The sequence below is a fragment of the Xiphias gladius genome, chromosome 17 (genome assembly GCF_016859285.1).
Source record: "Xiphias gladius isolate SHS-SW01 ecotype Sanya breed wild chromosome 17, ASM1685928v1, whole genome shotgun sequence".
In the NCBI taxonomy this organism is placed as follows: domain Eukaryota; kingdom Metazoa; phylum Chordata; class Actinopteri; order Istiophoriformes; family Xiphiidae; genus Xiphias; species Xiphias gladius.
In genome coordinates this window covers 20,534,270-20,550,965 of record NC_053416.1, presented here as the reverse complement: position 1 = coordinate 20,550,965, position 16,696 = coordinate 20,534,270, and the positions used below count along the sequence as shown (strand labels likewise).

Sequence of the window (16,696 nt, the reverse complement as noted above, 5' to 3'; positions counted from 1 at the left end):
TCCACCAATTTGATCATCAAGAGGCTGCTGCTCAGTCATTCATGTCAGTGTTTGTTTTTTAAGGGGAAGAATACTTGTCGTCACTTTTTAAACTGTTGTGTGTGCTGCCTTTTGAGCAAGATGTCTGATCTTCTGGTGTTGGTCGAGGGGCTCTGTGACCTGCACGGATTTCCATAGCTGGGGAAAACAGCGGGGGCCAACTACGAGATTTTTTAAATCGAGAAGCCTATTTTAATGAAGACTTCGCATGCGTAGATGTAGGCTAGTTTATTCGACATTTTTAAAAGGCAATTGTTTTTTCTAATTGCCAGTTTTTACTTTGTGCATTTTCGGGAGGACCACTGGACTGGTTGGATTATAGAAACTATATCTAAGGATTTGTGGAGATGTTGGGTCGTCAAGAAGATAAATTATGTGGAATTTTCTCTGCTCTGGCGGCTTTGTCCTTCGTATGCTTTGTTCAAAGGTAAGAAAACGTCGCCTGGAAAAAAAGGGAGACCTGTCACAGCAATAGACGCGATTGCCGGGTCAATAAAAGGCTGAGATCTGGCAGATGGCATTAACGGGGTGCCCAGGCCTGCTTATTAGGGGCATTGCTGCCGATATATGCTCTATTAGACGGTGCTGGGGCGCACGCGAGCGTAAAAACATGCGCGTGCACGCTATCAAGCCTATTGTGAAACGTAACCTACTCCCGATATCAAAATGGGGATATACATATATGCATTGGTTGGGGGCTACTCTCAGTCTGATCGCACTTCCAATGACAGCCCCTCAGTAGGCTACAAGAGGCTTACCCATGATTAGATGATAGGACCGGTCATTCGATCATCGATTGACTACGCTATGGTAAGCAGCTAGATGAATGGTTCACAGCGCTGTAGCCTCTCGGCCTGCAAGCCCACTTATTTTCCAGCTCTGTAAAGGCAAAGTAATATTCCTATTCATAACATCGTCTTAATTGCCCATTTTATTGACCGGAACCCAATCGATCAAAGTCGAAGGAAATGATCACAGCAGGTCATCATCAACTGCTGCCCCACAAGATAGGTGACAGGGTACAAGATTGAACGTCTCAGCAAATAAGCTCATGTAGGCCTTGTAATGTTTACAGTATGGGTCGCTGCACGAGCCTTTGTGAACATCACCACAGCCAGAATCTCCTGATCAGTCCCTGTATTGTTTTGTTGATAAAGGCTCTGATAGCTATATATCCCTTGTGGCCTACTCTTCCTTGTCTGCAGTAACCTACAGCCTCAGTTATGAGATTTAAGTGCTCACTGAGGACCGGGTCACACTTTCTGACATTTTGATTCCACTATAATATCCCCGAATAACAGATGAGAGGGCGTAATCTTGTGTGTGTTTCGGGCGTCAGTGGTATTCTCTCGTAATGATGCTCTCAGGTGTCAAACCCACAAGTCCTGGAACTGGCCAGCTTGATGAACAGCTGCACTAGCTATGAGCTAATTGAACAGTGCTTCCCTGACTGAGCCAAGGGCTAGTGCTCCTATCAGGGGAGCAATTTTAACCCACTTCCTCCCCTTACACTCATTCCACACCCTCCCTGTAACAAGGAACCTCAGCTGGAGAGCCGCTCTCGGTCAGGTGATGCAGGTCGTGGCCCCAATGTTATAGGCGTCTGTCAGACTGTTGCGGACTATACGTTCCTGCTGGGGATAGTCTCTCTCCGATGAGGCCTCTGACCTTATGATGGCAGGTTGTGATATAACCCTGATCTTATTTAAATACATGCACATGAAAAAGAATAGGCTCCTACCTGAACAGGTTAGCCAGAGAAACTATGATGCTGTCCCTTTTAGTGCCACTACTTTGAAGGACCAACATCAATAAACTGCTTGACAGGTGTATCATCATCCCACCCCCCTCAATTGATCAGATGGTTATACTGTAGGTGGGGCTACAAGGGGAGTAATGCATACACAAGACACATTTCTAAACCTTTGTCGTGACAACAACAGAAGAGTCAGTATGCTCTTCAGATGATGTGTAATTATGTCTTATAATGTCTAGTTTTAATTTATATTGAACTACTATGCTGTTAGTTGATAACAGCCAAGAATTCAAGATTAGAATTGAAGTTGACGATACTGAGAGTGAAACAGACAAAATATGACACGTTAGTGCTTACTTTACATGAACTGGGATGCATGGAGGGATGGATGAACTTATGTGTTGTTTAATGAATCCTAAGTCCTCTCTCCCTTTCTCAAAGCATCTCGGGCAAGTTGGTGTCAGTGCTCCCTCTTCAAAGGTAGCATTCATGCCATTAATGTTGAGAACAGAGAGTAAGTGCTGTAATAATTTTCAGGCTTCATCATACAGTAGGTGTGCTGTAGAGAAACAAAATGTCCATGTCTGTAAAGCGGCTCTTACACTTGTGGTTTCTGCCCTCAGCTCCTCCACTGGAAGCACCGGAATGTCTGTGGCCAAGACCACCGTGGACAAGTTGCTGAAGGGATATGACATCCGTTTAAGGCCGGATTTTGGAGGTACGTGTTGTGACTGCATCTGTTTTGGGGGCTCAGCTCCGTTGTCGAGGGTATTTACAAGTCAAGGTTTGTACACAATGATATTTATGAGTCATTCCTCTGGAATCTGTCGAAAAGTTTTCCTTTGGCAAAATATAGGAAATAGCTTTGAAGTGACTGCTACCATGTCATTACTATGCATCTATTCACATATCAAAGATGGCTGCTTCTCGAGAATTAGGACATACAAGCAGAAGAGCAGTCAAACACTATGTTTTTTAATATCGAATAGTGATTGTATTAATTTTAATACTTTTGTGATTAGAGATGTGTTATGGCCTTTTTGTAATACATAGCTGTGTTTCCGAGCATTTGATTTGCGGATAAGGGAAAACACTTTTGCCCCATTAACTTTATTGGAAATTGTGTATCTTTTACATCCACTCATTAGAATAATTGTAATCTGATAATTGCTGAAAGTAGAAGGCGACGGGGACAAGTCATTAGTGTATGTCATTTAGTTTGATTGGTTTACTGAAACTGTTCAACCACAATAGATGTTAAGCAGTATAAAAGTAGTTTCATTTTTGAATAGTTTACCAGTCTGTTGCTAAGGACTTAGCTAATTGCAGGGATACTTTGATGTAAAATGAAAGGTTTGGTAAAATTTTGGGAGGAAAAAAAAAACAGTTTTTCCAAATTAAGTAAGGCATCTGTACTTAGCATATATACGATCAGTTTAAAGAGGACGTTTCCTGTGTCATCGTTTTGACTTATAGCATCTGGAGCTTGGTCTGTGCAAGGCCGCTCATTGATGACGTCATAACACTGACTGACAGCCATAGTGATGGTTCTAATTCAATACAGTGTACAAGGTTGTGCCCAATAATTTCAGCACCAGCTTTATTTTTCCTGCTGTGCACATGTATTAAAAAACTTTGTATTCAGAAAAGCTTATGGCCGTTTATAACAGTTAGTGCCTGAAAAAAAGAACGAAGGAGGCTTTTCACTACCAGGGCATGTTAACAGACAGTGATTTAACAAGAGCAAATAACAAAAAAGAATGTCGCCGTTTAAATTTGCTCCAGCTCCAGTGCTGCATGGCCAAAAATCTAGAGTATCTGGAAATATACTGACACACTGAAAAACCCCAAGCTTGCAAAAGTCATGATCATCCCATGTTCGGCCACAGTTACTTAAAATTTTAACACTGCTCCTTTATTAGTTTGACAAGTATTTATGTTTTTATTGAATTAAGAGCAAAAATTAGCAAAGTAAGGAATGATAGATGTGACATTCAACTTACTGTAAAAATAAACTGTAATGAATGGTATATAAAGATTATGTGGCATGACTCACCTACAAAATATCTGAATATGCTATGTAGCCAGGTTATGTATTAAAAGGCTGGACTACATTAAACAAAATCATGAAATGATTACATGATACATGATGATGTTCATTGCCTCAAGAACTTCACGTATCCTTATTCAGAGGGGCACTTTGGCTCTTTTTTCTGCTAACTAACATAATATGTTTAGAATATTGAGTGTGCTTTAGTTTAGTTATAAATGTAGAAGTATATACATTTACACTGTGTAGACATAATTTATCTGATTATTGTGAAATTTAACAGATTCAATCTAAATGGTGCTTATTAAGTATAGATTATTCAACAGTATCTTTTTAAATAGGCTGCAGGCAGCAGCCTGTCAGTCCTGTGACTACACCACACTTGATGAGAATGAGAGCAAGCAGTGAAAAACATATAGCAGGTGCGCCTCCTCATATAAACGTTCCTCTGGTTGGGTGCTCTGCCAAAAACAGATGCTCTGATGAAGGCTTATGTGTCAAAACACGTTAGCCTGATGTTAGCCGTTGTAAAAATATGTTATAGTTGAGGTTACATCTTCGTTTTGTGGTTTGGAGTGCTGCCATTCCGGAGCTGTTTCAAGATTCAGTGGAAGAAAATGAGAGCAATCAGCAAAGAAATGGATCATTCACTTTGTTTCAGTCTGCTGAAACAAGCTTATAATGCTCAGCAGTTGTTTTGAACATTTAACATTTAAGAATTTTCTATTTGCAGACTATTTGAATCCGGGAGTTATCAGCTAGCAAGGCCCAGTCCTTTTTTTTAAAAATATTAAATATCACTCATGTGCAAACAAACAGTCATTCAAAGTCAGTGTTTCTGCAACATTTTCGCACATTACTTTGGCCGTTTAATGTAGCTATGTAGACACATTGCTGGTTTTTGCAAATGCCATTATTTAGTGTTTCTCTCTGGCGTTTCAAATTGTGCCTTAATAACAGCTTTAACTCATCTTTACTGTCTTCCTCACCAACAAATGTATAGCTCAACAGTTATACAAATGAAAGCAGATTAAAGAACTAAATGTGACCAAGAACTAAGGAGCACATTTTTGTTAATACATATTCGACTAAAAACAGCTAGCTGATACAGAAAATACTTCAATTTGCTATACATTCATGCATAACAATGCAATGCAAAACACACATCTTGTGCACAATTAATCATCAAACTATGCATTAACTACGCACATAAGATTTGGTACAAGATGAAATCCTGTATTTTTCTGTATAAAGACAAAGGAGCAAATTGGCTTTTAATACTTTTTATGTGCAACAGAGAAAGAAAAGGAACCCTATTCTTACTTTTTATATATACAAAATATCAACGGAGTTGGTTATCTGTATTCTTTTGCCATTGTGCAATGGTTTATGTAGCTATATCGTACAACAAATGGACTAAGCAAATCATGCAATAGTATTGCTTTGTATCACATACATTGCTGTAAATTCAAAGCAAAATGTCAGGAAACGAATGAGGAATTTTCTGATTTCTGTTTCTAGATGAAATTATTGTTAATATCTACATAGATGTTGGTTGCTTAAAGATTTGTTTGGTATAACCCACTATTGTCTAGCAGCCTGTGAATGCACTGGAGTGGGTAGAGAAAGTTTTAAAGAGTGAGTATCCCAGGCAGAGAGTAGCTGTGCTTTACCCTCAGGCCAGGGAGCTGTACTCCATCATGTCTTGATATTTCCAACATCAGTCAGCTACTTCTGTCATGACACAACTGCTGACGACCTTCAGCTTTCAAGATTTGACAAAGAGGGTTTTAATTTAGCACAATGCTGGACGCTGACTGTGGTTCCTCACAACCTGACCCACACCCACATTTGAAATAAAAAGTAAGTGAGCGGTGTACATCAGTGGGAAACCACTCTCTGGTTTGAATGGTCAGAAATGGGTTGCCAAGAGGGATGCCGTATGATTTTACTGATGTGTGATGGGCTTACCACCAGTATATGAAGATGAAAAGCCCACTCTATAGTCACTTTGTTCAGACCCTCCCCTCTTCTTCCCATTGATCTGTAAGCCAAACTGGAATTCAAGAAATAGAGCTCTGTACTGGTAGACAGACCCAAGTGGCAGCTATCAAATCATTTTGGATTTTGCAGGGGGGCTGAATTATATTTGTCTTGCAATTATAGTTATTATCGCTACTTTGTAAAGAAAAAATACAGAGAAACTTGTGGCTTTGTGATGTTTTTCCCAACTAATGCATCAGTTGCAAACGGTGTATCTATTTTTTTTCTTTCATTATCTTTTTATTTGGATTATAGCCCTTGGATGAAACTCCCTAACAAGTTGCTCATGGTCATAGAGCTGAATCATAGACCACAGCCCCCATATGACCTTAATTATGCATTACATAGATTTGGATTCAGCAAGGTAACCAGAGCATTGCAAACCTGGTTAACAGAGTATAATTTGGAGGATAGCACCAATGTTTTTTTTTTTAAACACATTTGCCCAGTTTGAATCATTATACTTCTATATTATATTAGGCTACTCTGTACTTACATTGTTTTGGAGTCATTTGAGATATGAGAGTGTAAACTTTAAACTGATACTACTACTTAATTTAATTCCTGAAATTCAAAATGTGCTGTGACAGGAGAAAGGCAGTATGTGTTTGGATTACACTCTGCCTTTGTCATCAACATGAGGTCTCTGTCTTCAAGTTTCACTTTGGGAATGTATGTTGGTCACTGTTAAGGGCTAATATCCATTTGTGGACAAAACTGACTCAAGTCGCTGTTCAAAATGTCTTGTTGACTGTGTCACATCCGAAAGCAAATGAAATAAGGACAAAACAAGTTTTAGTTGCAGTTTATGTTTAGTTTCACTCTCTCACTCACCATTGTGTCCTGTACAATCGCTCTTTAGTTCTATTTTTTAAAAGTAAATTACAAATCCTTGTTTTAACTAGGTAGCAAAAGGGGAAACACGTTTTAGAGAATTAGATCCTGTGTGAAACCAAAACATACATGATTGTCAGCTTGTTGAACATGTTGATGGTGTGTTATCAGATGATTTAAGGGGATGTGCAAGGAGGAATGGGCTACATGGCAATATGGCCATTCTGGGGAGTATCAGAAATTGATGGAAAACTAATGCTTGGATGGGGTATAAAGAAAGATTGGGACACTAGGACATAGGACATTGCAAATGGAATTACAGATTAAGCTAAAAAGAGCTCTATTCTAGTAGGTTTTCCTTGTGTGTATGATATTCTGTGTTACGGACTGATCTTCAAAACACCATGATCCGCAGCACTCCTTGCGTTGTGTTTGGCATGCTCTAAGGCAGGCTAGCCATGTTCAGGATCATTAAATTTAAGACTAATTTTGGACATTATTATCAGTCATCAGTGAGGAGATTTACAGGAAAATATGGACATGTAATCCACCACACATTAAACCCAAAAAATAAAGGCTGATGGTGATTTCACTGGATGTTGTAGCCAGTGGTCTGTATGCAAAAGTCAGGTCAGTGAAACGTAAGCTAAAGGTGTGGGTCAAGTATGCCTCTATATTTAAGGAGACAGTGACGTTTAGAAAGAGAAGCTATGCACACTCAATGGCATTACAAAGAGGCCGCCTGTCAGTGGCACAGCACCTTTGCTAACCTGGATAAGGTGTTGAAGAGGCTTTTAGATGTTGGAGTGTGCCTGAAAAGAAAGAAATGGATGTTTCAGGCACCTACTGTGACATACTTGGCAGTCACAGCTATCGCAGAGGGTCTGTACCCACTGAAAGATAAAATCATAGCCATCAAAAGAGGCCACCTGTCCTAAGACCCTTTTTGAGCTTAGGTCATTTTTTCTGCATGGTAAACTACTATGGCAAATTTTTAGATGCCTTCTCAAATTCTGGCCCTGCTGTACTCACTACGTCACAAAGATGCTAAGTTTGAACAGGGATGGTCTTCCAGTCAGCTCAGCTGCCTGTTAATTATGATGCTGAAAAGAAGATAGCCCAGTCCTGTGATGCTTCCTACCATGATGTCATTGCAGCACTTTCAAGTAGGATGGTTAATACAGAAAACATGAACTCTGAGAACAACTGAACATGGTTAGCCTGTCCTATTTGTCCTATGTTGGTACACACATTGTCTGGAAGATGGATGCATTCTGTCGGAGCCCAGAATGGTTGCACCTGGTCACTGATCATGAAGGATATACATGAGAATCATCTGGGTACCTCTCGGATGCCCAACATGGACAAAAAGGTAGAGAATAAATTGAAATCCTGCTGCCAGACTTTGGCAAATCAAAGACAATCTCCAGCACCCCCTCACATGCCTTGAAGGGGCTAAACTGCCTCCATCCTGAGTTGGATTTTGCATCTCCATTAATTAGGCAGATGTTCCTCATCTGTCCCTGGGATTGTGCAGTAGATGTTCACGCAAAGTGGCTTGATGGCCCCATCACAGCAAAGTGTTTTCAGTTCCTAGCGTGTTTGATATGACAGTGATAGATTACAGGATACCATTCACCATGACCTTTGTAGTGAGTTTATGGAACAGATTGGCATTCGTTATGTTGGCATAGCTCCTTCACCATGATGGTTTAGCAGAGTAAGAAGTTCAGAAAGGGAAAGAGGGCTTAGGAAGGTGATGGTCTTGCAAGGAAACCTGAGACTGGCAGACAATTCAGACTCAAAGGGTATAACCCTTTCGCAAAGATGAACAAGACCTTTTATACTATTAACCCCTGATCACCTGAGCCTTCAGCACCTGGTGGGGTTCCTGTTTCACTGGAGTTCCTGCAGTGGTCTCACTTGTAAACCTTCTGCTATTGATTTAAACATGTCTTATTGTTAAGGTATTTCAGGTGTTGATTGCTGGTCGGTCCAATGCATGATTTATTCTGAAAATGCTCTGCGACTGCTTTTCTTTGCTAGTTTACCCAGCTGAGAGGAATGAACTATAGATGCCTTTTTGTTTGTAATGAATATATCACCCAGAAATCCAGAAATCCAGATGCATGCTCTTTTACGTACATCTGGATTTCCAAAATACTCTATAGCACAGAGGCATAAGTTACATCAGGCTTTGACTAGGCAGGTGCTATTTGTTAGGAGGATAAAATTGTTCTCATTGTGGGAATTGGTGATAATAATAAAAAGATAAAATAACAGCAGCCTAATTTTTGATTTTTGATTTTTGATTTTTTTCCCCCTTTTTTTTTCAAGCAATTTTCTTCATTCAGGCTTTTCTGATTTGCATGTACAAGTACATTAACCTAATGTTCGGCAATATGTACAGTATGCTACCCAACAAGTACCAAACCAGAATGACCATATACGTTGTTTGTACCATTCCTCTGATACCACCCATAGGAGCGTCTTTTGAAATAGCATCACTATGGCAGCAGGCACACCAGACCTTCGTTGTAATAATAAATACACAGTTAAACTTATGGAACAGTCACAGTTTGGTTAGGTTTAGGCAAAAAAACCCACTTGGTTAGGTTTAGGAAAAGTGGTTTGGGTTAAAGTAAGTACTTCTTTGACGTTAGACGGCCTTCGTCATCATAGTTACAATAAGAAACATGCAGTTAAGGTTGTGGGAGAGCCATGGTTAAAAGAAACAATGACAACTATTGGTTTCATAGAGGAAATGAACCAAAGTAGCTGGTGTCAAAGTCCTGTGTTTTTGTCCAATAATAAAATGTAACTATGGGTTGTAATTAGCTGCTGGCACAGACAGCCTGGGGGCTTTTTTACAGGACTGACACATGTTCACCACAATGTATATATGCAAATATGTGATTAATCACATAAAATCACAAATTAATTGCAATTTCGATAATCATTGTGTAGCTACTCAGAAAGTCACTACAACCATGTTCTTGTCCCAAGCGAACCCATTTTATTTTCTGCTGTAAATACTGTTTGTTCATATTTTCTGCATTCCTCCTTCCATCTCATTTTTTTGTTCCTTCTCTCATTCACACTGCCTTGCATGCATGCACACACACAAAGGCATTCAAGAGTGCTTGAGACCTTGTATGTCTATGTATCAAATGATTATCCCTCTGTCAAGTTGTGTGCCACTACAATACAATTACAACTACAAAAATTGCCTATTCTGGATAACACAGCCCACCTTGGTATCTCCAAATTGTTAGAAATACATGGCATGGTCGCTCAGACACATGGCCATATCTACAATTTTCTTTGCTCTGCTAGTTTACCCAGCGGAGACGAATACAGAATACAGATGCCATTTTGATTGTAATGAATATATCACTGAAATGCAACAGTTTTGCTCTCTTAGGCACATCTGGATGTCCAAGAAATTCTATAGCAAAGAGGCATAAGTTACAGTATATAAGGCTTTGAATAGGCAGGTGCCATTTCTTTGTCAGACACATGGCCCCAGTACACACATGATCTTATGCTGTATGATGAAGTGGTCATAAAAGCAATGACCCATAAAATGTTTCTGAATAAATTTATTAGGTAGAGTAATCAAATACATGACCTAACTAAATCAGTTTCATAAGAGGCCCATTTATTTATTAATGATTTCTCTCAATACATTTGAAAATATCCAATTTACAAGTATCAGACTGTAGTAGATGATTATTTGAATAATTTTTATAAATAACAACAACATCAGAATGAATGTTTTATGGCTCTTTATTTTAGACTGTGGTACAGTCAGGCATGCTGCTTTGGCATGTGCAGTATATTGAGTTTTATAATCGGTTTTATAGCATGTGTTGTGTTAGATGTAATGTGACATTTCAAGTTCTTCTTCAGACATATTTTGCATTTATTCTATCTATACAACCAGAGTATTCTCTGCTTATTATCTCTGTGTGCATGAAAAGACTTCTTGTTTCCGGAATTAAAAAATACTGCCCATGGCCATGATGCCAATCAATCACTGGATATAGTTTATATATTTGATCTAGTACGAGATATTATTTGCCTGCGTCCTCCTTCTACCAGGGGTCATGGACTGTGTTGAGTAGGGTTTGTATTGTTGGTAAGGAAAAAGGACAGGATGGTCTGATACTGCCTCTGTCACCGTTATTGATTTGTACATGGGAACTGGAAACATGTTAAATAATGAGCCACTAGTTTGCAGAGTTGCTCAGGATTCTAGTGAAAGAAATCACCTGTATTGATCTCAATATAAACAAGAAAACTCAGAAAACAAATGTGACGTCCAGCCAGTTGGAAGAGCTAAGAGGACCCAGCTCAGCTATCACCTCATTCACACATTCGTCCTTCTAAAGGACATATTTCAAATCAACCTGTTCTCATCACGGGAAAGGCCTTTATGATCTCAGGTTCCACCATTAACAAAGCATAAAGTGAAGGATGGCATATCAAAAATGCTGTGAACATGCCAGTCTTCCTTCTGAGTCCTAAGTGGAGGGCATTTCTAGACTACAAATTTGTTACAATCATATACATGTACACTCTGCACTGCAGAATTTTATGGATACATACACTGTATACTTAAATGTGCTGTGCTAAGATATTTTAAAATAATATTTTTGGCCAGTAGACTGTACAGGTCTGGTACATAGCATAGCAAAATTTGTTCAAACACAAGTAAGCCAATTTTGTATGATAAACATTTTTAATAAAATGTCCAAGGTTACTGAACAAAAGAAAATAAAAAAACAAAACTTGCATATTAGTGAAATAATACAAACAAAAATTGTACCCCAGAAACTTCACTAATATTTGGCTGAAGAACCTTTGGCAACAATGACAGCCTCTAAACATTTCTCTTAGCCATCATGAAGCTTCTTGCACCTGTCTGCTGGTAGTTTCTGTCACTCTTCCATTGGTATTTGTGTAAGCTCTTTTAAGGTTCCTTTTTGCAATGGCAGATTTCAGTTCTCTCCAAAGGGTGTCAACGGGATTTAGGTCAAGACTCATTGCTGGCCAGTTTAAAACAGTCCATCTTTTCCTTTTCAACCATTCTTTTGTACTACTGGATGTGTGCTTTGGGTCGTCGTCCTGCTGAACGAGACCTTTGTTACTAACCTAGTTTTCTGACACTGGGTAACACTTTTTCGCTCTAAAATGCCTTGTTAATTTTCTGATTTCGTCATTAATTTGATACATTCAGTGCCTCCATTCTTGGGCTTCACTTCGTTGCCTATAAACAAACTGACGCACTGGGTTCCCAAAGAGCTCTACTTTGGTTTCATCTGTCCATAGAACATTATCCCAGAAAGACTGTGGCTTATCTATGAAAGGTTTTGCAAACATTAGTATTACTTTTTTGTGCCTTTCTTTCAATAGAGTTTACTTCCTTGGCTTTCGCCCACGGAGCCCTACTTGGTTTAGTGTGCAGTGTATGGTACGGGCTGGAATCATCACTCCAGATGGCTCCAGGTCAGCCCCAAGCTCTTTAGATGTCTTAGGTGGTGTTTTTTCCACAATCTGCACCAACCTTCACAGTCTTCTCTCATTGACTTTCTTCTAAGCTCCACATCCTGTAAGCGTCTTAACAGTTTTATGACTGTGAAACTTCTTAACATTAGGAACTATTGAAACAGGGATTTCAAGATCTTTGGAGATTGTAGCCTTGTAGCCTTTGGAATTGTTGTTTTTTTATAATAGCATTTCTAATGCTCTCAGACACCTCTCTTGTCTTTACTATTGTAAAAAGGAACTGGAAATGCAGTAAAATTATCATGCATTGGTTAATTCAGGTCATGTGTGCACTGAAAATTAAGCACAGGTGAGTCTTATTTGTTTTTTTTTTTGGGGTTTTTTTTTAGGAAATAATTTAAATTTATCAAAGGGGTGCTAATAATTGTGTCAAGTGTACATTTTATGTCTGTAATAGTTGTTCAGCAACTTTGGACATTTTATTAAATATTCTAAATATACAAAATTGGTTAATTTGCATTTATTCTGTACTTAAAATTTCAGGGTGCCAATAATTTCAACCAAGACTGTAGTATCTATAGTTACAGTCAAGTTGTGATAGGCTGGATGATGTTTTTGCCATATACAGTATTTTTTTGTCTACTTGTCCAAATAGAGTGTTTCTCAAACTGGAACTACTATTTTTTATCTTGCAAGACTAATTGAAAGCTGCAGTGTTGCATAAACATATAATGAAAGATTTAAACCAGAAGTAAATCACTATTTATGAATATGCTGCATAGCAGTAATGATAGTGTTATATGCAGCATGTTTATTATAGCACTAATATACACTGCTCAGGAAGTTGTAACTGTAGTGTATGTACTTTAGTTTATAGGTCTGTTTCATACTATTCAGCTTTTCTGCAGTGTTTGTTGATTATCTCAGCATTTACATTGTCTTTCTCTCCTTCCTATACTGAACATGAAAAATAATTTTGATTATCAGCAGAAATACAGTTCTGTGATGCTTTCCTCAGCTACTCTCCTTCCTCTTTTTGTCCTTGTCGGACGTAACAAACAGTGATACTGGCTTAGTATGTCTTAAATGGTATTCCGTCAATTGTGCGGCAGAGAGAAAATGAATTTCGCCGAGCATACTGTAGATGTGCACAAACAGGATGACAAAGAAACTGGAGAGCCTGTAAATTTCTAACAGAAGGTGCTGTAATGGGAAAATGTATGAAGTGTTGTCTTTTGGTATAGCTAGCCCTTCATATTTTAGAAATCCATGTGATTGCTCAGAATTGCAATTGATAATCTGTTCTGTGATTATTAGGATAACTTCAAATAAAGGGCTTCGGAGGTGCATATGGACATTGAAGATGCTTCTGTACTATATGTATTAATAAATGTTCATTTGTGTACCTTATTTGAGAGAAAGGACAGAAAAGAACAGGTCCTGTCCTAGTACTGTAATGCCACAACAATGTGACATATCAGTTGTAAATCCACTGAGAATAAAACAAAAAAGAGGAAAAAGGTGGCTGTGAGATGCCCTGATGGGTTCTCTTGGGTCATTGGAGCATTTTCTGTTTTATAGCGGTTATCACCTCGATGAAATAAAATTATTTTGATCAAAAAGCCTAATGTGAACATCCAATATTCCTCTGAATTCCTGTTCATTGTTTCATCAGTTTAATATTGCCTTGTTGTAGATCAAGACATCAGACATCGACATGGTTTGGTTAGGTTTATCATGACTTCATCATCAACGGTCATGGTTAAAAAAAACAATGCTGACCGTCAGTTTTACAAAGGAAACGGACAGAGGTTTCCTGTGTTTTGTGGACACATCCATCCACCCCAACCTCCTCCTCCTGTTGCTGGCTTTGTCGCACAGTATACTACGACACTGGACTTCCTCCTTCTGTCATAATTACTACAGCTGCTAGCTAACAACAAAATGTAACTGTGGGTCTTAATAAGCTGCTCGCACAGATGACCTATGGGCTTGTTTTTTTACAGGAGGACAGTCTCCTTTAGAAATGTTGATGTTGGTTTTGATCTCATGATACTGTCAAGATACTGTGTTTGGATGTTTTACCCCCAAAACAATGACAAATTAAATGTTTTGTATTCCCAAAATACATTTGAGTTTGATACAAGTGATTGAATACAAAAAAAAATGTAATTCACATTCATAAAAGTCTGATATAGGGGTCTCTAGTTTTGTGTGTTCAAATGTGCAAAACAGGTTGCTTCTGAGAGGGAGAAGTAAACATCATTAGTTATGACAAGGCAAGTTTATTAGTATTGCATCTTTCAACAAGAAAGGAATACAGAGTACTTTACATAAGCCAAAGAATAATGTCATTGTTATTTCGTTTGGATCTTGTATGTTAAAGGCCCAGTTTGGTTTGGTTTGGTTCTGCACACATTGTGCATATACAGTACACTAAATATTAAATGATCTATTCATATGCATTGGCAACCTCAGCTCATGTGCAGATAATGTACAATATGTTGAAAGTCACATTGCCTCCAGTGCTGCTCATAATGCCATATTTGTGTTTCTGCACAACAAGACTATCGCAATGGAATCTGACATGTGCCTTAAATGGTTCCAACTGAAGTATCATTAATGTACGTTTAACAATGTCGACCATTAAAAAGCATCAATTGGTGCCAGGACCACAGGAATGTGAGAGCCAGAGTCTATCTGTAAGGCAGTTTGTGGCCATAACTGTAAGCACCTGATCTATTGCTACTGGCTTCATTCATTTTACCAGTCGGATGCAGCTCGGTGCCAGTTCAGCCTGCAGTCATGTCACCAAAGTATGGTCACCTGTCCCTGTCTGCCATACGCAGCCTGGGTTTTACTGATCTCATTTTCCATTGACCCGAATGAGTCCCAGCTGCAGCTTGATCTTGTTTGTAATGGAAAAGCAGTAAATGTAGCCATGAAACTGTAGATCAGTTGAAGTGAAACTGGTGAGTAGAATAGACACTTAATTGACCGAATATGAAAGGGAGAGCCTGGACATGTGAGTAAAAGCAGGAGCTGCAGCACTTTATATTCATGTATTATACTGTATGTTATAGAAGTGTAATTGATCGTAGGATATCCTTTGTGTCCTGTGAGATAACAGACTAAATGTTGTTCACATATGTGTGCAGCTATTTACAGAAACCACTTCCCACACAATCATTTTACCCTCTGTGAACATGACCACTGATTGATGTGTGTAAGACATCAGTTGCAACCTGCATTTGGCAGCCGCAGCTATTAAATGATATATGGAAGCACTTCTATCAAGACCAGTGGACTCTTTTGCAGTACTGAGGACAATCTCTTAGTCTGTGCGCTGCCACGTGTCAAATGCTGGGCTGTTTTGCATATGGGCTGATAGCACAGGCCATCGTAATTCAGTCTCAAAGTAATGCCTATTCAGCGCAAAACAGGAGTGTGTTGTCAGAATCCCAGGATGGATGTTGGGGCATGTACAAGTGATATCTATCCTGATGAGGAGAGAATGCCCAGTGATTTATTACATAGGAAACAAAGAAAAAATGCTCAAGCTTGGCGCTTTCCCCTTTTCCCTTCACTTAGATTTTCTATTCGAATTAAATGAGGTGTGTATGTAGACAGGCAAATGGGCGCAAGGGTGGTGAGAGATAGCATGCAGGAGAAAGGACATACTTCATCTTCCCATTCAAAGTGTTGTTTTCAGCAACTTTGAAATGAAGGAGAAAAATGCTGATAGAATTGCACCAGAATGCATTACGGTGGACTACAGAGTACGAAAACCCTAGGTCAGACATTGGTGAGGCATCCTGCATGCGGGGCATTTTTTCCCCCCGCTTTTCGTCTCTCCTCTTAAGGTCCCCAGTGATTCACTTTTTGAACCTGCAGTGATTGATGGGAGGTGTGCCCTTGACAGGTCCAGGATAGGCTGGCCAAGGGCAAAATACAGCAGCTATCTAATTGTTTCACAGGGAAGATAAACAGGGAAAGAAATGTCATTTACAGCATCTGGAGACAGATGCTCTCAGCCTCACTACTAGGAAGTGTGCTTAAAAAGCCCATCTCATTATTGAACTCCAACAGTCAGCTGCATAAAACAGGTGTCCACATAAAAATGATGTGAGCATCATGCAGGGCTGGAGGAAAAAACAAGATGGTAGAGTGTAGAGATCGTAGTCAACAATATTAGACAAACATTATAATGATAAACTGGGCTTTATTATATGCTTATGCTGTACTAGAGTTTTAATATTAATTGGCCTTTGTTGTTGCATCTTTTCCTACATTTTGCCATGTCTACTACTCTACTAGTATCTAGAAGTTGTACCACTCTCTAATGAGTGTGTTGTGTTGTCTCAGCATAATACAGAAACATTTTGCAAAACAGGAAAAGATGAACTGTTTGTAGTTCATCTGTAATTTTAATCCATATGCAGTGTCATGTCTTCAATATACAG

General features: G+C 39.0%; 1 protein-coding gene across 9 annotated transcripts in view; it reads left to right on the top strand.

The window, feature by feature from the left end:
- The first annotated feature begins 386 nt into the window (after positions 1-386).
- gabrb4 (gamma-aminobutyric acid type A receptor subunit beta4) overlaps positions 387-16,696 on the top strand; it is a 50,068-nt gene continuing 33,758 nt past the window's right edge. For 7 of the 9 annotated variants that reach the window (XM_040150538.1, XM_040150540.1, XM_040150536.1 and 4 more), the window contains exon 1: positions 2,441-2,513. In XM_040150538.1, coding sequence (XP_040006472.1) covers positions 2,441-2,513 — 73 coding nt within the window. Of the gene's footprint in view, positions 467-2,418; positions 2,514-16,696 lie in introns of those variants that run through there. The other 2 variants (XM_040150533.1, XM_040150541.1) reach the window with 2 other exon arrangements.